The following is a 27,628-nucleotide window of genomic DNA, read 5'->3' as shown; positions in this document are numbered from 1 at the left end:
CCGTGAGATTCTTATTATCACTCTTGAGTCTTGATATCGCTGGAGACATCTCAGGGTGCGCAGGATAAGGCACTGTTAGTCACTCAACTTGGGAAGCGTACATTAGCAGAATAGAAATAGAAATAGAAAGGTTTTTTTGTTTTTCACAGAGAGAGAGAGAGAGAGAGAGAGAGAAAATCAGTGTGAATCTGTTGTTGATGCCGGTGACCAAGCCATGGCTTCGCCGCGGCTAAGTTCCATTAGAGAGAGAGTTTTGAGATTGGAGAATCAGAGAAAAAAGGTGAAGAGGAAAGAGACAAAAGAGAGGAAGGAAGAGAAAATTAAAAAATTAACGGTTTTTTTAAAAAAAAAAAAAAAAAAATTCAGAGACAAAGTTGTCTTTAGGACGAAATTGGTAGGTTTAAAATATTTTGGACTTAGTTGATATTATCACAAATCTTAGGGGTGGTTCATAAAATTTACCCTACCTGTTATCATGTTTAAATCTCTCTCTTCCCTCCTGACTTGCCTTGCTTTCTTTTTGAAGAAATGAGTGAAAACATGGTGACTAGTATTATTTGTGTTAGAAATATGCGGTTAAACGATTAAATTTACTATATTCCAATAGTTTAACTTTTTGGAGAATCAGTAATTTAAATTTTTGAAAAAAGTAGTAATTTAACATGATTTTAATCCTCTGGGAGTAACAATGTCTAATCTTCTACCATTAAATTCATTTTTTTAAAGCTTATTGGACAATAATTTTGCATTCTACTAGACTTTATTATATCATTTTTATGAGTTAACCATTGCACGTCTTGACTTCCTTTTCCTTTTCGTACTATTTAAAAGAGTGGATACTTAAAAAAAAAAAAAAAAAAGTGATATATGTGTTTTTTAGAGAGTTTTAATTTATGACATTTGCTTATGATGATAGTTTTTATTATTAGACCAAGATATATGATAGACCAAGAATGTATTGACCCATTGTGATGAATTAACCAATAATTAGTCAAGTTAATTAACTAATTCAATTAGCATGTTATAAGCGTGGTAGCACAAACAAATCTCCAACTAAGTTAAAATGCAACAGAAAATAAATTGACACGGTGATTTGTTTGTGAATGAGGAAAACTTATACGACAAAAAACCTCACTGGATGATTTTAAGGTCACCACTCTCGAGAATTCACTATTATTACAACAAGCGGTTACAAGTAAAGAATCCAGTATCTTATACCAACTTACAGTTGAACCCCTACCCCAATACTTAATTGGACTTGTTCTATAGTGACAATCTCTCATTTCAATGCACAACTTCTAGTACGTGACTAAACAATTCGATGTGTGAATTTCAGTACATGGCTTACACACCAACTTGAAAAGGATGTTGGCTACAAAGTTTTTTAGTTCATCACACAATGAAGATCACGAAACTCCTCGGTTATAAAACTCTACGGTGTAGAAACACAACAGCTTCTTGAATAGAAAGATGAACTAGGCATATATCTCCGGTTCACAATATGTTTGTGAAAAACTTTTTGCATTGAGGTGCATCAACTTTGACGGCATTTAAACAATCCTTATATATGTTTAGGGTGTGAAAAAAGAAAACCCAAACATCTATACACGAATTGGATGAAAATTAGAACTGAAAATCTGATTTTTTAAATCTCAATAGATACCTATTTATCGAGCAGCTACTGAGCATCAGGCTTAAACAACCTTTTAAACCTCGATAGATACTAGTGTAGAACTTTAAAATTCAGTACTTCTTCACTTGATTCTTGGACAAACTTGTATGAGTTAACACTTGAATTTAAAATCTTGTTCCTTGAAATATTAAACATATCCTAGATTTACCAAATTACAAGTAAAATGCGTTTTGTCAAATGATTACTCAATTCTATATTGACATATGTTATTAACATGATTCACATATGTCCTAACAAAATACTAATCGATTTTGGTATAGTTGAAGATTAAACTCTAAATTTCTTATTTAACCATCAAAGATTTACCGACTGAAACTTTGCAAAACGTAGAGATTAAGTAAACTAATGTCCATACCAAAATTTTTTTTTTACAAATCAAATCTTATTTTTTTATCTTTTAAAAAAAAATCTGATTTTTCTTGATAAAATCTCTCTTTTTACCCTTTATAAAAACAGATCTGATTTTTCTTGATTAAATCAAAATCACTTTTTTAACTTTACACACACACAAAAAAAAAAAAAACATATCTAATTATTTTTAACAAAATCTCTTCTTCTTCTTCTTTTTTCTTTTACAAAAAAGAGATCTAATTTTTTTTACAAACCAAGTCTTATTTTTTTAATTTTCAAAACAAATCTGAACTTTCTTTAAAAAAAAGAGAGGATATATTCATAAGGTAGATTTATTTAAATTAATTTTTGTCAAGTATCTGTCATGTGTATCCAACATATCATTCAACATCATGCAAAATGGGTATATAAGTCATTAGAGTCTAAAGGACTAGACTCTGTCTAGGCAGAATGGGTGCCTAACACCTTTACATTCTGTAACCTAGCCCCCGAGATTAGGATTTTTGGATAGGTAGATTAGTGTTTTGTCTTTTTAATTTTGGTAGATTGTAACTAGGACCCAAAACCTTGTAAGGTTAATTTACCAAAATTGTATTTTTCGTTATTCAATCAATGACATTTGGAGTATTTTTAACATGTAATTTGTATTTTTTTTCTTTTTTTTTTTGTATAAAAAATAAGTGGCGACTCCATACTACTACCCAAAAGAGAGGTGCCCTTACAAGCACCCAAATCTCTTTTTGAGAGCACCCTAAATTTTTGCGGTATCTCACAAAGTGCATGTTGAAAGTAAAAGTATAATGACACTTTAAAACCCACAAGAAGTCAAATGGGAGTGGGACTACAAATCAGATTAACGCTAGACTATTAAGTACTTCCATGACTAGTCTTTCATTCTCTGCAAATAGACTAGAGATTGATAGAAAACCTATAAAGAACTTATAGAATATATATTTTGTGAAACAATAGCTTAATGAAAGACTATTCCATTAAAAAAAAGGAAAGAATATTATACAATTTTAGAGTTCTCTTCTTACTATTTCCTTAGTAATTTGATATAGATCTATTTCTTTTTCTTATGCATATGGCTTGGACTCTTCAACTCTAGACATGTTTTGGAAAAGATAAACCTAGACATTTGGGAGGTAGTTAAATTCGGATTATATACATTCAATTAATTGTAATTTAATCACATAAGTCTAGAAACTGACTAGGTTTTAGTGTCATAAATTCTTGTTGTTGGTATGATATATGATATGGTCTAACTATTGACCATCCAACTTTCATCTTCTGGCTGTACTTTATAATGGTAAGCTTGACTTAAAAAAAATAAACAAAAAATAAAAAAATCTACTAGATCAATTTCATTACTAATAAAGAAAAAAAAAGTAGTGAAAAGAAAATATCCACTTAACAATTTTAAGAAAATATCCTCTTAACAATATATATATTATACGACAAGAATTTTAGTGGTTTTTTTTTACAGGTTCATCAAATAGTGCATCCGATTATTAGAAATATTTTCTCTTAAAAAAATTTATTAGGAATATTTGTAAGCTGATTATAAACTACATATTTTCAAGCACGCAACTCAAGTCGTATGTCCATGCATAATAGATAGCACATGTAACTCAAGTATGTAAAAAATATATATGTTTCCATTAATGTCATGTTAAGAGCCTTATAATTCAATTAATTGGAACATCTTGGCGTTTCCAACCTAGGCATCCAATATTCAAATCTTCCCTAACCTAACTATTCAATTATCAAATGTGTGTGTGTGCAACCGCTCTCTTTTGAATTAATATAATTAAACAAATAAACTATTTCTACCCTTCTCATAAAAATAAAAAATAAAAATAAAAACTTTTTCTAACCTTATTAGCTTTTTAGTCTGAAGCTCTCTCAATTGAGCTATCCACGCTAATTAATGCACCAGTTGGGAGCCGAACCCCTTTGCACCATGGAAGGTATCCTGTGAATTAGCAAGAACCTTAGTAGTTACCCATCCAAATAATTTGTAAAATTGAGAACGAAAACCCTTTTACTAACCAACAAAAGAACTCCAATGCCTTCTCAAAAAAAAGAACTCCATTGGTGCAAGAACAGTAAGAAAAAAAAATGCGTGCATTAAAAAATTGAGGAGAAAAAAAGAAGATTATAACCTCTTTTTTTTTTGGGGTAAGTATTAAATTTAAATAAAATGATAAAAATGCGAGAGATGTGCAATCAAAGAGCAACTACGTAAAATTTACATATCCCTGTCAATACCTTTCGATTGAAACTTTAAACGCGAATCAAACATTGACTGTGTTATCTTGTTGCCTAAAACTTTTAAGAAAATCACAACTTACCCGTGAAATTTATTACCACAAAAATTTTGAAATTTTCGTATTTTGAATCTATGACATATAGATAGGGTCCTATCATTATTATGTCAAAAAAATTGGGGTGAATAATTATAGTACAAAGTATTCAATGAGGCACTCAAAAAAAAATTTTGAATCTCCAACATTGTTGAACACTTAATAAAAACAAATTATCACAAGAATATGAAGGCAAAAAAAAAAAAACCATATTTTGTACCAAAACTTACTTGTAACTTGTAAGTCGTATCTATGCTTTTCTCCTTCTCCATCACAGGTTCTCGCTCGGAGGAATACACTGAGTTTTGCTTATATAGTTTCTATTTCGTTTTATTGATTTTTGCATTAATGATTATAGAGTTTGAGTTAAACTCTATCAAATGTGTTGATTTTTTAGTTTTACTTTTTTAAATTTTTGGATAATTCTGGATAAAAACGCAAGTAGGAAGAATGCGTGTAGTTGTCATGTAGGGTTGTACAACTGGTGTAATGGTATTATTACTTTATTAGGTAATTATCAACAATTTGAGATGAGTTTCAAGAAAACTACAAATATATATATTCAGGAAAAATTTTAAAAATATATAAAATTTTAAAAAAAATCTTCTAATATGAAAGTTTAGTTGATATGAACATTATTAAAATATATATATATATATATATACGTGAATTAAAAAATCAGAAAAATATACATTTTATCGAAAACAAATATTAACATTGCTTTTATTCAAACTTTAAAAAATAAAAAATAAAAAAAGGTGTTTTTAAAAACTGTAAATTTTCTTTACCTTCTTCTCTCAAAACAGTAAATTTGTCTAAAGTTTTGCTAACAACTGAAATTTTGGTGTCTATCCAAAAAATTGATAGGGTATTAAAGTAAAAGTTGATAAAAACAATTAAACAGTTGTTTCTATCTGAAAACCCTAACAATATTCACTAATTTTCTTCAGAATCATTTTCCAAATCACTAAAATTAACATTTTTTTTCCAGAACAAAATTAGAAATTCAAAGATAGCGTAAAAAAAAATCACCGCAAATTTGAGGAGCAAGAAAGATGTCCCTAGGAAGGAGTCACCAACTAGCAAAATCTTGAACAAATAGTCGCTAAAATTTCTATGAACAGAAAAAATGAAGAAAATGTATGCACGTGTTGAAAACTGTAAAAACTGAAAAGGAAAATAAGGAACTCACGATTGGATGTTCATGGTTCAGATTTGACTTTGTGGTTTTCACTCTGTTACTGGGTTGCAAATCTGTGTAGTTCTTCACTCCGTCTCTTTGGGGCAGTAGTATCTGATATTACGTGATATTGGCATTGCCATTTTAGTCTTTCTTTTTTCTTTTTTTTCTTTTTTCTTTTTTTTTTAATAAAAAATGAAAGATTCATACAACTAAACATAGGTTCAGGGGCAGCGAAGCATCATACAAAACAAAGAAATACTACAATGGCAGATCATGTCTCATGTAATTGTTTCGTTAACTGGATTCAAACAAATTTCGATTTAAAGTAATAATTAAAACAATTTTTTTTATCGTATAATTAAAAGTTAAAATTTGCAATTGGAAGTCTCGGGACAGATACCACATCACTGTTGTTGAGAGGCTGAAATTTAATTCACAAAAAATAAATAATAGGACAGAGACAAACCTCACCTCAAATCCCTTTAAACTGCCGTAGCACTTCGAGAAGAGAGCCCTATTACTCATTAAAAGCTAGTTTTTTTCTTTCATTTCTTCTTAAAATTTAACTCTTGGATATATAAAGATTAATTACTAAACATTGTAAAAACAAAAAGCTTCCAAAGATCAACAACATAACAACGTACTTATATAACTCTTGAGTTGAGTCATCATTAACATCCCAGGTGTCAAATATCTGATACAAACAAGTAATATATAAAAAAGCCAAAGCACACAACACAGAACAGATTGATTACATGATCCACGTCCAGGTTCAACAGACGCAAACACCGAAAGTAGCAGATATCTGCAACTGCAAGGCCATAGCAACGAGAGGGTTTTAGCTTTCTGAGCTGCAGGAAGTCTCACCTACTGATGATGATGAGCTATCTTGCCTGAAACGCTTCATCTCCTCATAAGCCCACTCAAGACCAGGGCAGTAATGGAGTGGTGGGTTAAATCTGCTGTCATTCATGTCATCTGGCATGAAAGCACCATTCTCTATCAGAAATTTCACAGCTTCCTTCCTCCTTTCTTTCGCAGCACTGTGAAGTGGTGTCCCTGGGTTTAACAAAAACAGGAGGAGAAATAAATATCAACATCTGTATCCAAAAATTAGATTCCTTTTTTTCCCCTTCGCTTATTCATTTAAGCAAAAAGGGAAGGGGAGTACTGAAGGGAAACATCATCTATAGGGAGAAGATACTTACAGCCACAAGCGCCCTTAGTTCTAGCATCAATGTTAGCACCACGCTCTAGCAATTCATCCATAACTTCAAGGTGGCCACCTTGAGCAGCAAGGTGGAGGGGGGTGACCCCTTTTGATTTGGGGCCCCATGTAGCCACATTCACGTCCATCCCTTCATCAAGAAGCCGCTTCACCTATTCCAAGGAAAGGTTATGAGAACAAAAAACATTCAAATGACGCAAACAAAAACAGCTTGTCCTTGAAGCATCACATAATTTTAACATGTCCTTGAAGCATCAAGAACTACAACATTGGAACCTTTTTATATTTATTTTAAAGGCTTTCTTGGGCTTTAATATTTTTTATTTTCAAATCATAATCAATTCATAAACTGTAGATTCTTTTGTAGTTCCAAACTCTAATATCACAAGTTTTTAAACCTTAAAGTTTACTTCTTAATAGACTAGATCTGATTTAGAAACCTGCCTATGTGATGGGCTTTTTAGTTAGGGTTTGAAGCTTTTGGTTTTAAGGAAGGGTTTTATGGTCCTTAGGTTAATTACTGTTTGGGAAAAGGAGGATATAAGTGTAAAAAGTGGCTGTTCTTGAATGAAATGAGTTTAGAAAATTGCTGGCTGAAACAAGATTAGGTATTAAGTGGTTACTCGGTGGCAGCTATGAGAATTTATGAGGTTTAGGCTTTCAATGACTTAAAGCGGTTTGGTGTTGAAACTTGATTGTCAGTGCCGATCAGGGCGTGTGAACAAAATAGATGAGTAAGAGGTGAAAAAAAGGGGAAATGGAGGGAGAAGTGGGAAATCAAAAGGTGAGAAGTTTGAGGTCCGATCATTTTGTGATGTTTTGAGGACAATCACTTTTTCTTGGAGGAATATTTTAAGTGTGAAGGTTCTTTCAGTAATTGCATGTGGATAGTTGTTTGAGGTAAAATATTCACTGTTTAGGATCTTATTAGATGCTAGTTATTGCATATCTAAGAATACTGGGTAAACATTCATCATTTTCAATCTATGAAAGGGAGTTGGACTTAGTGCCATTTATCATCAAGACTAACCAATAAAGCCTTTAGGGAACAGAAGATATGAAGTCCTGCCCAATTGAAATGGATAAGCAAAATGGGATACATGTTCTTGATTGAATACAAGGAGGCAAGGAAAACAAGGATCTGATGCTGTCTCAACGAAGGAAGAATAGATCTTTGTAGAAACCTCTAATCTCTTCCTCATTACATTCCTTTATAAGGGAAGGGTTTACTTAGGTTAATCATTTTCCCTCAAGCCTAGAATTTTACAACACATCCATGACCACCATGGCAGGCCATTCAGGTAACCAAAAGTCCTTGAACAGAGCCAAGATGGATTTATTTTGGAAAGGCATGAAGGGAGTATCAAAAAGATACATTAGAGTGTGATGCAAGAGGAATAAGCTAGATAATGTGTCTCTTGCTGGTCTTCTACAGCTGTTTCCTATCCCTTAGTCATCCTTAAGTAGATGTTTCCATGGAATTCATAGAGGGTTACCTTTCTCTGATACTGAAGGTGGACAGGCTGACCAAGTACTCCCATTTCATTCCTATGTCTCATCCCTATACAGCAGCTAAGAAAGGGTTTATAAAGTTATGAATTAGTTGCTTAAGGGGTAGTTAGCCAAAGAGTTGCAGGCAGTTTTAAGCCCAACTAAACCTATATATTCATTCATGTAATTACCTATCCATAGAAAAAAAAATTCTTTCAACTAATCAATTATAAATCTCTCATTTCTTCCTTCTCTTTTCTTGGAGGCTAGCTACCTTGAATCAGTCAAGATCTCTCTAATTTCCCAAGAACCCAACCATTTGAACCATTTCAGAAACGTAGTCTTAACCTGATTAAGACATGGCATAGGTTTGTGGTTTATTGATTTATTTTTGGTGTTTTTTTTTTGGGGGGGGGGGGGGGGGTGGATTAATTCATGTTTTTCACTGTCATATTGTAAATTACTTGATAACAGAATAAGAGGATGTAGTTCTTGATGCTTCAAGGACATGTNCCCCCCCCCCCCCCCCCCGCCTTCCCTCCTTTTGACAACTTTTCATGGTATTATTCACATCCATATTTCACAACCCTGAATACCTAAATATTTGCCAACTCTTGGTTGTCAATTAGTCTTCAACACCAACCTTAAACTCGATATGCTCGAGAACATTGGAACCTTTTTATATTTATTTTAAAGGCTTTCTTGGGCTTTAATATTTTTTATTTTCAAATCATAATCAATTCATAAACTGTAGATTCTTTTGTAGTTCCAAACTCTAATATCACAAGTTTTTAAACCTTAAAGTTTACTTCTTAATAGACTAGATCTGATTTAGAGGGGGTGAAATATTACATAAAGGTAAGCATTCCTAAAATAACCAAAATACTAAAATCACTTAATCAACAAATATAAATACACACACACAGAGTGATGTAGGAGAGTTTAAGCCCATTAGTATTTTTCTTTTATTTATTTATGTTATGTTTTATTGAATATTATGTCTTTAATATATAAAGGTCAACTGTCTAATGGTGGTAGATAGTTTGGATTTAACTGTTATATGTAAGATGGACAATTAGATTCTAGTGTATTTTCTAATCATTGTAGGCAGTCTTTTCTTATCTACATGAAATTTCATATTTAAATATTTTCTTTGTTATTTGAGCCTAGACATTGATATTTGATTGTTCCAAACTTCAATCCCATTATCTTTTTCTTTTCTTTAATCTTTTTTGTTACGTAAGTTCTTTTTAAACCCATCTTCTACACTAGGCTTAAGTTCTCCCTACCACATCAAGTGGTATCAAAGCAAGAGATCCTACAATTTCATATTTGAGTCAAAAGGTTGCAATTTTAAGCAATGATTGGTCGTGGGAGAGGTTGTGGGATTAGAGGAAACCAAGGCCAGCAAGCATACATGGCTGGGCGAGATGAGAAGTATGATTAAAGATTTTTCATGAGTTGTAAAAGTTCTTTCAACAACGGGATCCAGCAAGAGCCCATATATAGATTTCAGAACATGACCACAAAGCCAGGGACAAATCAGAAGGTGATCTTGAGGATGCAAACGCTGACATAAAAGACCTCTTTCATGATGCCACTCATAGAACATACGGCATGTGGCGGATTGAGGATCAGTTGGTGTGTGCAGCTGAATAAAAGGATGAAATGACTTCTTTTTTAGGCTAGTGGTGAGGCTCCTCGCTAAAATATTTGTAGTTTCCATAACATATGTCATACAAAAAACTATTGAGTCATCAGAACAATTGCCACCTACTTAGAAACAATGACATATATTGACTTACACTTTTGCTAGAGGTGATGTTCCTCACTAAAATCCTCATAGTATCCGTACACAATATCTAATATGAGTCATTAAAACATTTCTAAGTCATTTTGTTGCTAAGTCATACAATAAAAGAACACTCCGGCATAGGTGGTAATTGTTCACAAAGCATTCTCAGGGCAAATTTTCTTTCTTTTATATAAATATTATTTCCTCTCACAAACTTCAAACATTTTAAAAGTGAATATTATAGCCATATGTTTCTTAACCACAACAAGAAGCAATGGTATAGATAGCTCAAAATCAGAACTTCCACGACACCCCAAATAGATCGAAACCCACAAATACCACTATAGACTGCAACTAAAAAAACAATTAAGAACATAAAAAATCTGCACAATATAGTGAGTTCAATTATATCAAAAAATGCATTAACAGGAGATAAAAGTATAATTGAAAACACAAACACGACACTCAACAGACAATTCTTGAAAGATTAGGACACAGCAAGATGGAGATACCACAATCAATCAATTAATTAAAACAAATTCTTGGCTTAAAATGAAAAATAAAGAAAGAAAGAAAGCGAAAAAATGAAACCTCTTTAAGATCGCCTTTGCGAGCACCAATATGGAGCAGAGTCCATCCTCGATCGTCCCTATCAACATCTCCTCCAGACCTTATGGAGCGGCGTCTCGACAAGCTTCGACGAAACAAAGACGTAAGCTCCTGTCGCTGAGGCAGCTCCTCAAGCATATTTACCATACCAAATCACACCCACACACACACACACACACGATAATAGAAAAAGAAAAACAACAACGATAATTCAATTATAAATTTGTTCGGATTACAAAGGAGTAAAAGAGGTCCGAAGTTTTGCTTACATGATCTTGAGAGAGGAAAAAAAACAGAGCAAATAATTGAAAGATCGATGATAAACAGAGGGAAAAAGAAAGAAGAAGAAGAAGAAGAGAGAGAAGAGAATTAGCGAGAGTGATGGGCTATGCAATAAGGTGCAAAGGGATTCAAGCCAGGACCTAAGACACGAAGATTCTGGCAGATTACGACGGCGTTCACGCACACGAACAGCCTTGATTTTGAGATTTTAATCATTATATACTGAATTTGATGATAGATTGCAAAAAGCCGAAACAGATTATATATATAATCTGGGTTGTGGTTGGATTCCGAGAGCCAAAAAGGAGTTTGTGTTTTGAAGAAGCACTAAGTTGCTGCTGTTATGCTATTCGCATTAAAAAGCAAACCCTAGGGGAGAGAGAGAGAGAGAGAGAGAGATTGATTTTTTGCCCAAGACCAAGAGCACTGAGTGAAGGAATTTCTATTTTTATTATAGGGAATAATATGCAATACAGTGTCTATACTGTATATAAAAATGTAATGCTCAATTAGATATTTGTTAAATGGGCTTCTAAACGCTTCTAATGGATAAGGCCCAACCTGATAATGACAACAATTTTTTTTTTTTAAGAATCTATTTGAGAATCAATAACAAGACAAATATCACTAAACAATATGTTATAACTTATCTCGACTCTTCACAGTCACTTTGCACTTGCAATAATTTTCTTTTTTCTTTTTTTTGTTTAGTATTATAATGTTAAAAAGTGATATATAAATAGGACAAAGTTTAGTTACAAAATTAGTTATAAACTTATTTAATATTTTTTTATTGGAGGTGAATTTTGAAAAATCCACCATTGGATTATATCTTCTTCTAATATTCTCCATGCTTGTAAAATTTCAAGAAAATTAAAGATCAATAGCTATGTCATCAATAAATTTTTTAAATTGTAAGTTTTTGTAATTTAAAACTATGCACAAAATATAAGCTTATAAATCATATATTAAATGATAATCAATTGACACAAAATTTAGTTTCTCAAAAAAAAATTGACACAAAATTTAATATGTGTATTAAGGGCGTAAAGAACATGCAATTCAATGGTTAGATTTTCAAAATATGTTGTAATATTTATTTTATTGAGTGAGTTTGTAACCTTAAGCTACAACCAATTTTGTAGCTAAACTTTGTCCATATAAATAACTGTGTGTATTTTTTTTTTTTTTTTTAAAGAAAGAGGTAAGGTAATGAGGAATAATATTTAAAAATGAGATAAAGATAATGTCCTAAGTTTTAGGAGCAGTAAATTCCTTTATCTTCTCTATTCGGCATAAAACTTAGGAGTAGTAAATTACTCTCTTAACTAATTTATATTTTTTTAATTTGAAATTATTTAACTAAAAGATATGGGTATTTTAGAGGGTCTAGGAATTTCTGTAAAGGTATTTTAGTACACAAAAAGTTGAAATCCAAATAGGGAATCCTATTATTAATAGTACCAGACTCATCACACGCACTTTGTAATAATGATCTTGTAGGGACCCAATTTGAATTGAGTGTTGGGTTTTCAGCCCAATAAGCCCAAACAATAAATTTATAGAGAGTGGGTTGACAGGCTTAGGTGCTGGCCGTCGATCACCACGCTCAAACTTTTTCTTATAAAAAAGGCTAAGTGTTTCNTTATAGTTAAATAATTTTAAATTAAAAAATACAAACTAGTTAAGAGAGTAATTTACTGTTCTTAAGTTTTAGGCTTTTTCTTTTATCTTCTTAATTTGATCTAAAACTAAGACACTATACTCTATCTACATTTATAACTCTTAAAAAAAAAAAACAAATAAAAAGAGCATTATTGCACGTGCAAAGTGCGTGTAACGAGTCTAGTACTATTATTTGGTTTTTAACTTTTGCGTACTAAAATACTCTTACACAAATTCTTAAACTCTCTAAAATACCCCTATTTTATAGTTAAACAATTTAAAATTAAAAATAATAAATTAGTTTAAAGAGTAATTTACTGTCCCTAAGTTTTAAGCCTAAGTTTTAGGCTTTTTCCTTCATCTTCTCAATTAGGCCTAAAACTTAGAACACTATCTCTATTTCATTTTTAAACACTACTCTACGTTACCTTACCTTTTTTTATTTTTTTTATTTATTTATTTTATTTAAATACACATGATTATTTATTGTTTGGGCTTATTGGGCTAAAAAAACTCAATTCAAATTGGGTCCCTACAAGATCATTATTACAAAGTGCGTGTGATGAGTCTGGTACTATTAATAATAGGATTCCTATTTGGATTTCAACTTTTTGTGTACTAAAATACCTTTACAGAAATTCCTAGACCCTCTAAAATACCCATATCTTTTAGTTAAATAATTTCAAATTAAAAAAATATAAATTAGTTAAGAGAGTAATTTACTACTCCTAAGTTTTATGCCGAATAGAGAAGATAAAGGAATTTACTGCTCCTAAAACTTAGGACATTATCTTTATCTCATTTTTAAATATTATTCCTCATTACCTTACCTCTTTCTTTAAAAAAAAAAAAAAATACACACAGTTATTTATATGGACAAAGTTTAGCTACAAAATTGGTTGTAGCTTAAGGTTACAAACTCACTCAATAAAATAAATATTACAACATATTTTGAAAATCTAACCATTGAATTGCATGTTCTTTACGCCCTTAATACACATATTAATTTTGTGCAATTTTTTTTTGAGAAACTAAATTTTGTGTCAATTGATTATATTTAATATATGATTTATAAGCTTATATTTTGTGCATAGTTTTAAATTACAAAACTTACAATTTAAAAAATTTATTGATGACATAGCTATTGATCTTTAATTTTCTTGAAATTTTACAAGCATGGAGAATATTAGAAGAAGATATAATCAATGGTGGATTTTTCAAAATTCACCTCCAATAAAAAAATATTAAATAAGTTTATAACTAATTTTGTAACTAAACTTTGTCCTATTTATATATCACTTTTTAACATTATAATACTAAACAAAAAAAAGAAAAAAGAAAATTATTGCAAGTGCAAAGTGACTGTGAAGAGTCGAGATAAGTTATAACATATTGTTTAGTGATATTTGTCTTGTTATTGATTCTCAAATAGATTCTTAAAAAAAAAAATTGTTGTCATTATCAGGTTGGGCCTTATCCATTAGAAGCGTTTAGAAGCCCATTTAACAAATATCTAATTGAGCATTACATTTTTATATACAGTATAGACACTGTATTGCATATTATTCCCTATAATAAAAATAGAAATTCCTTCACTCAGTGCTCTTGGTCTTGGGCAAAAAATCAATCTCTCTCTCTCTCTCTCTCTCTCCCTAGGGTTTGCTTTTTAATGCGAATAGCATAACAGCAGCAACTTAGTGCTTCTTCAAAACACAAACTCCTTTTTGGCTCTCGGAATCCAACCACAACCCAGATTTATATATAATCTGTTTCGGCTTTTTGCAATCTATCATCAAATTCAGTATATAATGATTAAAATCTCAAAATCAAGGCTGTTCGTGTGCGTGAACGCCGTCGTAATCTGCCAGAATCTTCGTGTCTTAGGTCCTGGCTTGAATCCTTTGCACCTTATTGCATAGCCCATCACTCTCGCTAATTCTCTTCTCTCTCTTCTTTCTTCTTCTTCTTTCTTTTTCCCTCTGTTTATCATCGATCTTTCAATTATTTGCTCTGTTTTTTTTCTCTCTCAAGATCATGTAAGCAAAACTTCGGACCTCTTTTACTCCTTTGTAATCCGAACAAATTTATAATTGAATTATCGTTGTTGTTTTTCTTTTTCTATTATCGTGTGTGTGTGTGTGTGTGATTTGGTATGGTAAATATGCTTGAGGAGCTGCCTCAGCGACAGGAGCTTACGTCTTTGTTTCGTCGAAGCTTGTCGAGACGCCGCTCCATAAGGTCTGGAGGAGATGTTGATAGGGACGATCGAGGATGGACTCTGCTCCATATTGGTGCTCGCAAAGGCGATCTTAAAGAGGTTTCATTTTTTCGCTTTCTTTCTTTCTTTATTTTTCATTTTAAGCCAAGAATTTGTTTTAATTAATTGATTGATTGTGGTATCTCCATCTTGCTGTGTCCTAATCTTTCAAGAATTGTCTGTTGAGTGTCGTGTTTGTGTTTTCAATTATACTTTTATCTCCTGTTAATGCATTTTTTGATATAATTGAACTCACTATATTGTGCAGATTTTTTATGTTCTTAATTGTTTTTTTAGTTGCAGTCTATAGTGGTATTTGTGGGTTTCGATCTATTTGGGGTGTCGTGGAAGTTCTGATTTTGAGCTATCTATACCATTGCTTCTTGTTGTGGTTAAGAAACATATGGCTATAATATTCACTTTTAAAATGTTTGAAGTTTGTGAGAGGAAATAATATTTATATAAAGAAAGAAAATTTGCCCTGAGAATGCTTTGTGAACAATTACCACCTATGCCGGAGTGTTCTTTTATTGTATGACTTAGCAACAAAATGACTTAGAAATGTTTTAATGACTCATATTAGATATTGTGTACGGATACTATGAGGATTTTAGTGAGGAACATCACCTCTAGCAAAAGTGTAAGTCAATATATGTCATTGTTTCTAAGTAGGTGGCAATTGTTCTGATGACTCAATAGTTTTTTGTATGACATATGTTATGGAAACTACAAATATTTTAGCGAGGAGCCTCACCACTAGCCTAAAAAAGAAGTCATTTCATCCTTTTATTCAGCTGCACACACCAACTGATCCTCAATCCGCCACATGCCGTATGTTCTATGAGTGGCATCATGAAAGAGGTCTTTTATGTCAGCGTTTGCATCCTCAAGATCACCTTCTGATTTGTCCCTGGCTTTGTGGTCATGTTCTGAAATCTATATATGGGCTCTTGCTGGATCCCGTTGTTGAAAGAACTTTTACAACTCATGAAAATCTTTAATCATACTTCTCATCTCGCCCAGCCATGTATGCTTGCTGGCCTTGGTTTTCTCAATCTCTCCAATTTTAATTTAAAATTATTTAACTATAAAATAGGGGTATTTTAGAGAGTTTAAGAATTTGTGTAAGGGTATTTTAGTATACAAAATGTTGAAAACTAAACAAGGAATTCTGTTATTAATAGGATAGATAGATAGATAAATATCTCCCAATTATTCACATTATATATATATATATATATGTATTATATTTAATCAAATCACAATTATAATCCAAATTAATTTTAGATTAGCTTCTAGCTGTTTTTTTAATTTTATGCCAAGAAATGTTATCCACATAAATTTTCACTTGGTTGTTCCACGTACATGGTGCAGACCAACAACATTCTAGGTTTGATACACTAGCATTCTGTATGGGAGGGTGTCACGCATACCCATTTGACCACATATCGCACTGGGATCACAAGTAAAATGGAGTTCTTAGTATGATTTTGGGGCCACTATGTAGGCTTGCAGCTTTCACCTAAGGCATACGCTTAAGAAAAGCCATGCCATCATGAATTCCTTACCCAATCCATCATTCGCCTTCATGGGTTTGGATATTCAATGCATGGGGCATACGTTGGAAAAATGTTATGAATTTCATTTTAATAACTATTTCAGTTTGTTTATTGGAACGAAATATTTCGATGCTAGTGAATACTGACATACTAATTCAAAGTAACTACTATTTATTTATTTATCACAAAAAAAGATAAATATTGTGGAGCCAGAAAATTGGGTAGCCTTGGCCCACTCCAAACCAGGCCCAAATGGCCCACGCTGAGGATGCTAGATGGGTCCGAGGATGAAAGCGCGAAGACCAACCTCCGATGAACCTCCGATGAGAATATCCGAGGATGACCCTGTCCTCAGGCGTCCGAGACCTCGAAAAAACACGAGGACCACCCCACCAAAGGAATCCTTAATATCCGAGGAGGAGAGAACCCAGTGCCGCGAGTCGGCGACAGGAGAGGGCGAAGGAGCAAGCCTTAGGTGAGCAGTCACCTCCGCATTGAATGCGCTCACCTAACTCCCCTGGCCGCATTAATGGGGATGTAACCCCTTAGCAGGGCAACATCGATCATGGTGAGCCACTTGAGTACGGATAAGACCTCTGATAGGACAGAGGGTCAGAGCAGAGGCCAATAGATGATCAATAGAAAGAAGGAGAAGATAAGAGAAAGAAGCAGGATATAAGAAGGGGAACAAAGGAATTAAAGAAGAAAACTTTGGGGGGATGGAAGGGAGTGACAGAGAGGAACTTAGAGGTAGTGTTAGTTTCAGGGAGAGGGCCTCCTTGGACGGGTGCCGAGGAGCCACCCTCAGCTGTAAACTGGGCTCACTCCCCTTCAATGAAAAAGAAATGATTTGTATTCCGTTGCTAGTCTGTTAGGGCTTAAACCTTCGGTCCACTCTCTAAAAATGTATTGTTGGGAAATTTTCTAAAACTGAGTCCCTACAGTACCCACATATATATAATATATAATAATAATAATATTTAAAAAAAAAATTTGGGGGGCAATGTCCAACCATGGCTCCGTCTATGTACCAATCGTATACTCAATTTTACAAATTGCTGACAATTGTGCCATATAGACTCATTACTTTTTGTTAACTACTTCTAATAACAAATCAACAAATTGTCAAATTGGATGTGAGAATTTTTGTCCGTAGTATTGTTGACTTTTGTTCAAGGGGTACTAATGTTATTGATTTTAATATATTTATATTGACCCGACGTATATAAGTATGACATATGGTTAAGAAGTGCATATATGAGCTACCAACATTATCAACATATAAGACTTATTTTTATTATTTATATTAAATACTATATAAGATTTTTTTTGGAGGAAAAAAAAAACTATATAAGATGATACAGTGTGCTATAATTTAATTAATTTTTTTTTCCTTCTCCTCCTGTGTCGTGCGTAGCATTAAAGCAATATACTCTGGAGAGTTACCGTTAAAAAAAATAAAAAAATTTGGAGAGACGTTGAAAACTTATTCAACTCCAATGCAGTAGAGATTAAACAGTTTTGACATGAACAAAAACTTATCTTATCAACAGACGCAAACCCTGCTTAATTCTCGTGTGTACCTCACTTTTAGCAACCACACTTAAACAAATCAAGCATGATTCAGTCATGACTTCCTCATCAAAATAAAAAAATTATGTACCACTTTAAACTTATCAACTACTTAAACCATTTTTTTCCTAACGAAGATACTACATCATCCCTTTTTTTTTGGGCATAAAATAATATAAATCATCATTTTTTTTAAAAAAAAAAATTCCCGAGAAAAAGTACTTTTTTACGTATGTTTGAAATGATTCACAAATCCCTCTCTTATTTTTGAAACTAATTAATTTTTTCATTTATATTTGAAAAAAGAGCAAATATCCCAAATTCAATACTTTTTCAATTAAATCAAACAATCACAATTTTTACAAATGCAATAAAAAAAAAAAAATGCAAATCTCCTGTTTTTCTCTTTTTTGTGGTGTAGAATTACTACTTTTTTTTCTTTTCAAATGATTCCATTAAATTTAAATGGAAAAATCAATAGATTAAAGGTATTTCTTTATTTTTCAAACATAGAAAAGAAATTAGTTTATTTAAAGATAAATGAGAGAATTAGAATTATTATTATTATTTTTGCCATTAGTAATTAGGAATTAACCCAAACATAATTGGGAAAGTACCTTTTCCTTTTAGTTTTTAGAATTTAAGTTGTGTTTGGATACTGCTTATTTTATTAAAACTGAAAAATTATTGCTGAAATTACTATAAATAAAGATAAAAGTTAGTTGAAATAGCACAGTGGGGCCTATAAATATTGTCAAAAAATGCAGTAGACCAATAAATAGTAATAAAAATACGCTGAATAGTGAATAGTGAAATAATTTTTATTTTTCATTTATACCGAAATGCACACTTAGTATCCGTTTGGATCTTACGTCCATGTTTAGTGTTTTGCGTTTTACTTTTTATTTTTTTTTTTAACTAGCACTTCTTGCACTATTCACATGAGACATGAATAGTGCATTAATGCAAATAAACAGTATTTTAAACAATAAACGATAAACAATAATTATAAATTATTTTTTTTATTATTTTCAGCCAGATAAAAGATATTCAGACGCATCATTAGCCGGCATCAAAGGACAATCTCGTAAATTCTGGAGAACGAACTTATTATCCAGTTGACTAATCTACTTGTTTTTAATATTTTTATGTCTCCAGCTCAATTATCAAAAGAAAAAAAGAGAATGTGATGCTCTCTCTCTCTCACACAGACAGAATGCCTCACTTCTGGGCTTATATATATATCTAGTCGGCAAGGGCGGCAAGGCACAACAAGGGTATTGTTTTCATTCCACCCCCGGCGCACTTTAGCTGAGTTTCGACGCCACCAAGAAACGGCACTTTCCCCACCTATGTTATCTCCGCATCTCATGCTCCGCCTATAACTACCATGCGCGGCTGAGTCAATCAATCCTTATCCTACGCACACACCCCCCATTCTCTCCCTTTATCTTTCCTCTCATAGCAATGGCACAGCCTCCTCAAATGGACCCATTTGCCCAAAACCTTCGAGACCAGGACGCCGGTGCTGCCTTCGTCCTCCAATCAAAAGGTGCCACCCCATCCCCAATAATTCTAGTCTTTTTATTTTTAACAACCAAAACACACCTTACTTTTTCTGCTTTATCGGGGATTCAACCCAAATTTCTCATTCCACTACAAAAAACTTTATCGAGCCCCGACACAAACCTAACTAGTTATCGCTATATGTTTGACTTGTGTGTGTGTGTGTGTGACTGAATTTAAATTGCATTGAATTGATCGACACAACAATTATGATTTTACAGGGGAATGGTGGCATGCGGGGTTTCATTTGACGACGGCGATAGTGGGGCCCACGATACTAACGTTGCCATATGCGTTCAGAGGATTAGGGTGGGTCCTAGGGTTCTTTTGTTTAACGGTGATGGCCATCGTGACCTTCTATTCCTATTACTTGATGTCTAAGGTGCTGGAACACTGTGAGAAAGCTGGTCGCCGCCACATCAGATTCCGTGAACTCGCCGCTGACGTCTTAGGTATCCACTTGCTTTTGTTTCCGTAAATATCGAAAAACACACACACGCCATTTTTGTTTGTTTGTTTCCTCTTTGTTGCGTTCACGTCGCAACAACTTTGCGGCCTACTTACGTTGCATATGCATACATCTCATGTCATGTAACTTTCATTGGTGTGTAATTATAATCCACGTCGAAAGTAAAAATATTATTGCACCTTTAATAGTGTATATATATTTAGTCTAGAGCTATAATTTTTCAAAATAGTTGAGGTGTTCGAGCTGTAAATGGATAATAAAGTGAGGTTTAGGTAATAATTAGCAATAATTTATCAATTTAACAATTGTGAAAATTTGTTATAAAAAATGTTGTATAAGTAATGTAAGAAGAATTTTTGTTCAACCCCGCAATCAGTTTGTCCACTTTAGAGGGCAGGCCACAGGCATGCCTAGTGAGCTTCTATCCCCTACACGGCTTTATCATCTTTGAGAGTGTGGGTATGCTTTTTGTGCAAGAGTCCCACATTGCTTAGAGAAGCGCCCCCCTATGCCTTATAAGCATGAACTGAAGGTATAAGGGTACCACTACTCATATGCATGAGCTGAAGGCATAAGAGTACCACTACTCACAAGTTGTCTACCAATATGGCAAACACTACCTCTTCCCAATGAAAAGGCTGGACATGTAGCCAACACGTACCCGACTAGCTAAAAATTGATCATAACAAATTTGTCTTTTTTGATTTTGTCACACTAAAGCAAAGCCCCACTTCTCCAAGTTTGGTCATACTTTAATCATAAATTTCTTGAACAATCCTTCCACAATTAATTTCGGTGAGTAGTGGTACCCTTATGCCTTTAGCTCATGCTTATAAGGCATGGGGGGGGGGGCGCTTCTTTAAGCGATGTGGGACTCTTGCATAAAAAGCATGCCCACACTCGCAAAGAGGACAAAGCCGTGCAGGAGATAGAAGCTCCGGACGTTTCGCTCTAAGCATGCCTATGGCATGCCTTCTAAAGCGGACAAACTGATTGCGGGGTTGAACAAAAATTCTCCCTACAAGTAATATATATGACATTAGCATTATATATGCTTTTATATTTATAATATTTAATGAGAATGATTAAGAATGAATTCATTCGAAATAGAAGTCTTTTTAATTTTTTTTTGGTTGAGAGTTGGTTTTGATTTGATGCGCTGTAAATCTTGAGAGTATTTGTTCACCTTAAGCTATATATAATCTCTCACTTAGGATGGATTCCTTTTCAAAAAGTTACAAAAATGTGCCTCTCTTATTACCTTTTTTTTTTTTTTTTTTTTTTTTTTTTTTTTTAAAGTTATATTATACCCAATGTTACCATATTTAAGAAGACAATTTAATTCTTACGTTTTTTTTTTTTTTTTGAAAAGCACCAAATTAGAGCTATCATTGGGATTGCTTGTGATTTGGGAATTTTGAAAAGTTAGGTGAATTGATGTCTTGTGATGAACGTGGTTTTTTTTATTGGTCTTAAAGAATGAGAAGAGATCAAAATCATCGCGAAGATTCCTAAATGTGGACATGATTCCTTAATACGGATATTAGTCCAATCAAACTACCCTTTTTTTTTTTTTTTTTTTTGGTGCAGAAATCAATAAAACTACTTCTACCTCCAACGTAAGTGCGCCACTAAGTTTGGCATATTAGAGGTTTTCTTTTGTTTGATTGGAATCATTAAAGATTTGAAAGCAGCTATACAGATGTTATCTTTTTAGGAGAATATTTGTTTGCTAGAGCATTAATATCTATTTTACAATACATCTAACAATTTAATTTTTATTTTATTATCTAATATATTAAAATAATATATTTATACAATAAAATAATATAACCCAAAATCTAATAAAATCCAAAATTAGTGAAAGAGAAAGACAGAATGATCAGTAAAAAGAGGCTGAGCGAATAATAAAGAATTAAAAAATAAATACAAGTTGTTCAGTAAATTGCATATATAAGAGCTTACTGTAGCAATATTGTAAATTTTTTAGAATATAGAAATCGGATAAAGCATCATTTTAGTTTTTGTGGATGGTAAAATACCATTTTGGGGCTTTTACAAGCCCCAATACTAATGCTCTTAAAAGGTAAATTACAGTCAACGTCTTATTGTTTGGACTAATACTAGCTAGGCCCAAGATATTTTATTATTTATTTCAGAGAGATTCATTTTATGATGTTTGTTCTTGATAATAGTTTCTTATCATAAGATCAAGACATTTTAAAATTAGACAATTTGGTCTCTAATCAGTAATTATTGTGACAGAGAATAGAAAAATGGTAAAGGTTTAGGGACCAAGTTGCTTGAATTTTGAATTGTCTTGGATTTGATTGACATCAGCCTAAACCTCAGAGGTGTTAACTGTATTTTACCATTTTTGTTAAAATTTTTAATGTTCTTACTAATTATTATTATTATTATTATTATTATCACACAACAATTTACGCTCTCTTGGTGCTTCATTTGCTTAGCTTAGTGTGGGCTTTCTTAAAATTAAAAGAATCACATTAGATATATGAATGGTGATTTTAGTTTTATAAATTTTACTATGTAAACCTTATAAATTGATGTCTAATTTTTAACCAAAAAAAGTTTATGAAATTTATTTATTATGTAGTTGATGTGATATTAATTACTTTTATTATCATGTCAGTTGATAAGATTTTTGTTATAAAATATTGATAGTACCATTAATATTTTAATATTTTAGAGATTATAACTTATAGCAATTCAAATGTTGTTAAGAACTTTGTAACTCAAGTGACATTTTCTGGTATTTTTAACAAGTGCGTGTGTGTGTATATATATATAAACAGAAATTCATAAAAAAAAATATTTAAAAAAAATCACTTATTTTGTGCCTTTGTTTTTCTTACAGGGTCGGGATGGATGTTTTATTTTGTAATATTAATCCAAACGGCTATCAACACTGGAATTGGAATAGGAGCAATTTTGCTGGCAGGGCAATGCCTTGAGGTATGGTTATTAATAATTTTCAAGAAAAAGATGAGTTTTATTTGTAATGTTAAAAGTGGTAGTGCTGCTAATTGCAGTTGGTGAGGGATAAATGAGTGCAATCTACATATATAATTTTCAAGCTTAAAGATATAATACCAAAATAGATTGCTTGGCATTTGTTAAAAAAAAAAAAAAATGGATACAGTCATTTGTAAATTTTTTCCCTCAAAAAGAATCAAATGGTCTACAAAATAGATACCTTTATTAATTTTTTTTTTTGAATTAAAATGTTACTCTTTATTTATTTAATTCCTTAATGACCCTTTGCATTTTTTACCCCTCTTTTTCTTTTGGTTGTCAAAGATCCTGTATTCGAATCTTTCCCCCAATGGGCCCTTGAAGTTGTACCACTTCATAGCTATGGTGACACTTGTAATGATAATTCTCTCTCAGTTTCCTACCTTTCATTCTCTCAGACACATCAACTTTGGTTCACTGCTTCTCAGCTTGGGCTACACTTTCCTTGTCGTTGGTGCTTGTATACATGCAGGTACAGAAAAATATAGATCCGTATATGAAGCTTCGTTTATATAAACTAACCATGCATTATATATGTTTGTTCTGTGTTGAGCTTTTCTTTCGGCTTTGTTGTACTCTCGTTTCTGTTTGGCAATGAGATTCCAGTTGTTTTGCATCAAAAAAAAAAAAAAAAAGGTCTAGGCCCACTCGGGCCCAAACTCGATTCATTGCTGTACTTTTCGACTAGCTACTAGTTGTACACTTGTACTGTCCTAGCTGTTGAGAGTTATTTAAGGCTTTCATATTATTACACATCTATATTTATTTTCATATTTTTAAGAAAAGTAAACCTACTTTTGAGGCGTCCATCATTCTTGTGGTGACTTGAAATGGAAGAATCATTATCAAAATGAATAGATGAAGAAGTGGGTGGTAAAGTAGATGACGCATTTAATCCCAAGGTTGTTCTAGTGATTTCAGTCTTACGTGATCATGAGGTTAAGTTTAATTCTCATAACCAACATCACACTCAAGTTAACAAAAAACTTAGTCCAACATTTTTTGTTGATGTTATGGTTGTCACTAGGGGTGTACATGGATCGGATTGAAGGGATTTTTTGATTCAACTCACCATGGTGGGTAAAAAAAAAATTCAACCCAACCCAATCCATCACATAAGTCCAACCCAGCTCAACCCAACCCATATGAGTCGGGTTGAACCCATGAGTTTAACAAATTTATTATTATTATTATTATTATTAAATTGAGTAAAAAAAAAATATTAATATTAATATATTAAAAAAACTCAAAGATTAGTATCAATGTAACAATTTAAAGGCAAACAACACTAATGACTAAACAACAATAGTAATTTACTAAGGTTTGTGTGAACTAAATGGCTTTTATATAGGATAGGAAGAGCTGATTATTTTAAAAAATTTATTAATTATATAATATTATATATATAGATATAGATATTATCTATATCTATATATATATATATGGCTTTTATATAGGATAGGAAGAGCTGATTATTTTAAAAAATTTATTAATTATATAATATTATATATATAGATATAGATATTATCTATATCTATATATATATATATATAGTACTCATGTTGCTTGCACTATTTCAAGAAATGAAAAAGAAATTGTTTCTGATGAAGATACAGATTCTGATACTGTTTCTTCTGTTTCTGCTAAAAAGTTTTTTGATAATGATTTTCCAGAAATTAAAAGATTTGTTGGAAGTTCTTCCAAACCCATGTTTTTTACAGAAAATTGGTATTCAAAACCTACTCCTCCTGATATTCAGTTTGGAAGTTCTTCCAAACTTGCTTTTGTTAATGATATACTTCCTCCAAAATGGTTCACAAAAGTGAAAATTGTTGTTTCCAATTATTATTGTTTCACTGTTATTGCTATGATTGATTCTGGTGCTGATAAGAATTGTATCCAGGAAGGACTGATTCCTCCAAAATATTTTGAAAAATCAACCGAAAGAATGGTTTCTGCTAATGGTTCTCAAATGAAGATAAAATATGAATTGAATGATGCTCATATATATATATATATTAAATATATGAGTTTGGCGTGTTTGATTTGGCGGGTTTGAAATTTTATGACCCAAACCCAGCCCGACCCGCTATCATGTTTTTTTTTTTTGGTAACCCAACCTAACCCACCAAGGCCTAAAAACTGACCCAATTCGGCGGGTTGGATTGGGTCAGGTCGGGTCGGTTTTGGCGGATTGGTGGGTTGGCTACACACCCCTACTTGTCTCCCTAGTTTATGCACCTTGTCCTAAATGCAGAATTACTGAAAATAAAATTAAAGTCCTGATGGTGTCCTAAATGCGGAATCACCGGTAACAAAATCAAAGCCCTCATGGTTTCATGAATTCTTATTTATAATTTCCCAAAACTAGGCTAGGCAAACTTAAGAAAGAAAGTTCTAACACTTGTAGATAGCCCATAGCTCCTTGAAGATTATAATTGTATTTTCCTGTAAATTTTATAACATAATTAACTTGTTTTCCTTGGGGATACAACTCTCTTCTAGAATTGGAATGATTTGTAAAATTTACTCTTAATATGCTCTGGTGATTAAACAAGTTTCATCTATCCTGCAGGTACCTCAAAAAATGCCCCTCCAAGGGACTACTCTTTAGAATCTAAAATGACAACAAGGGTTTTCAGTGCCTTTACTTCTATATCTATATTTGCTTCCATTTTTGGAAATGGGATACTACCTGAAATACAAGTAAAGCTTCTGAATAAATAAAGCTCTATATTTTTCTTTTTCCTTTTTTGAGCTTTCCATTAGTCTTTCTTTTTCCATAGGCGATGTGGCACCTCAGATGAATAAGTGGATAGGAACAACTGTCAACTAGGCCTCTTGATCTGGTTAATTTTACTGAACTGCACAATGGCACTTGCTGCCTGATTAATAAAATAGGTTGTTCAGATTATATCAAATGTTAAAGAATTACGGTCGAGCAATGGTTTGTCATGCTTCTTGATTTTAAATTTTGCCCTGCCATCAATACAGGCAACTCTTGCTCCACCTGCCACTGGGAAGATGGTAAAAGGGCTTCAGATGTGTTACGCCGTAATTTTTGTTACCTTCTACTCGGCTGCAGTGTCTGGATATTGGGTGTTCGGAAACAAAGCTAACTCAAATATTCTCGATAGCTTATTACCGGATGAAGGTCCTTCTTTGGCTCCAACATGGGTTATTGGCCTTGCTGTGATCTTTGTTCTCCTGCAGCTCTTTGCCATTGGCCTGGTAAGCTTCCAAATGGCAATCAATTCTTCTAGATATTGAATTCCAATATATGCATTGGCACATCAATTCTACAAGAGAGAATAAGAAAAAATAAGTCTAGAGACACTGCTGATTTTGACCTATTGTGATTTGTATATTAAAAGTGGTGTCAATAATGAGTCCAGATAAAAATTATGTTGCATTAATCATAATAAATCATGTCAATAGTTTTAAACAATGTTCTGTCATTAGCATTATTCAATAAGACGAGGGGGAATTTTCTAGTCTTTTTATTTTATTTTTATGTATGTTTTGGTGGGGGGGGGGGGGGGGGGTGTTGAATTTCTTTTTATCCATAGTATATTCCTTTGTTTAAACAAATTTCAGGTTGCATTCAGTAACTCTCTCTGATATATCACAGGTTTATTCTCAAGTTGCTTATGAGATCATGGAAAAAAAATCAGCTGATGTAAAACAAGGGATGTTTTCTAAAAGGAACCTTATTCCTCGGATAATTCTTCGGACGCTGTATGTGATATTCTGCGGATTTTTTGCAGCAATGCTTCCATTCTTTGGAGACATTAATGCTGTGGTAGGAGCAACTGGCTTCATCCCTCTGGATTTCGTCCTCCCAATGCTTCTCTACAACATGACTTTCAAGCCTCCAAAATCATCTTTCACCTATTGGATCAATATGTCTATTATTGTTGTCTTCACAGGTGCAGGACTCATGGGCTCGTTCTCTTCAGTAAGGCAATTGATTCTTGATGCCAACAAATTTAAGCTCTTTAGCAGTAATGTGGTTGGTTAAGTTCAAAATGAATTACACAGCAATCTTGCCCTCAATTTGGGTTATTCACCACTTGGAAAGGTGAATCTGTATTTTTGTGCTCTACGAAGCAATTGAAATACGAGTTTCCATACCGCATCTTTTGTGGCTATAACATAAAAAACACAAAATTACGTGGGGGCTGTGGGGCACTAGCATTTACCACAGTACAGCATGCTTAGCTAATGATTTGAGCTTTGTAAATTGAATTGCGTTTGGTGACGGTGGAAATTAAATCGAATTAAAAGTGTACTTGTTCGTCAGACTGATCTTAACTCCTATCATGAGTCTCGGCTTAGATTAAAAAATGGTTTTGTTGAACTTCATGCATTCATTGCATTAAGAACTGACGGATGATTCAGCCAAAAAATAAAAAGTACTGACGGATGATGGTACCATCCTGTCACGCAACAGAGACTGAGAGAGACTAGAGGGGCTATACTTTTTAGTTGGAAAAATTCAATATT

The 27,628-nt window shown here is 32.7% G+C and overlaps 2 protein-coding genes across 2 annotated transcripts; one reads left to right on the top strand and one right to left on the bottom strand.

The window, feature by feature from the left end:
- Positions 1-6,215: 6,215 nt before the first annotated feature.
- LOC112009352 (phytochrome-interacting ankyrin-repeat protein 2) lies at positions 6,216-11,446 on the bottom strand. The gene is made up of 3 exons (XM_024041685.2): positions 10,699-11,446; positions 6,802-6,973; positions 6,216-6,652 (listed from the first exon to the last, which is right to left on the bottom strand). Exons 1-3 carry the CDS (start codon positions 10,861-10,863, stop codon positions 6,432-6,434), a joined length of 558 nt encoding a protein of 185 aa, XP_023897453.1. The 5' UTR covers positions 10,864-11,446; the 3' UTR covers positions 6,216-6,431.
- Positions 11,447-19,222: 7,776 nt separating this feature from the next.
- LOC112039051 (probable GABA transporter 2) lies at positions 19,223-27,424 on the top strand. Its single transcript, XM_024071887.2, has 7 exons — positions 19,223-19,603; positions 19,839-20,069; positions 22,965-23,062; positions 23,408-23,594; positions 25,698-25,828; positions 26,117-26,353; positions 26,754-27,424. Exons 1-7 carry the CDS (start codon positions 19,519-19,521, stop codon positions 27,141-27,143), a joined length of 1,359 nt encoding a protein of 452 aa, XP_023927655.1. The 5' UTR covers positions 19,223-19,518; the 3' UTR covers positions 27,144-27,424.
- Positions 27,425-27,628: the final 204 nt, after the last annotated feature.

Source organism: Quercus suber, unplaced genomic scaffold (assembly GCF_002906115.3).
Source record: "Quercus suber isolate HL8 unplaced genomic scaffold, Cork oak 2.0 scaffold_47, whole genome shotgun sequence".
Taxonomy (NCBI): Eukaryota; Viridiplantae; Streptophyta; class Magnoliopsida; order Fagales; family Fagaceae; genus Quercus; species Quercus suber.
This window is presented reverse-complemented; position numbering and strand designations above follow the sequence as displayed.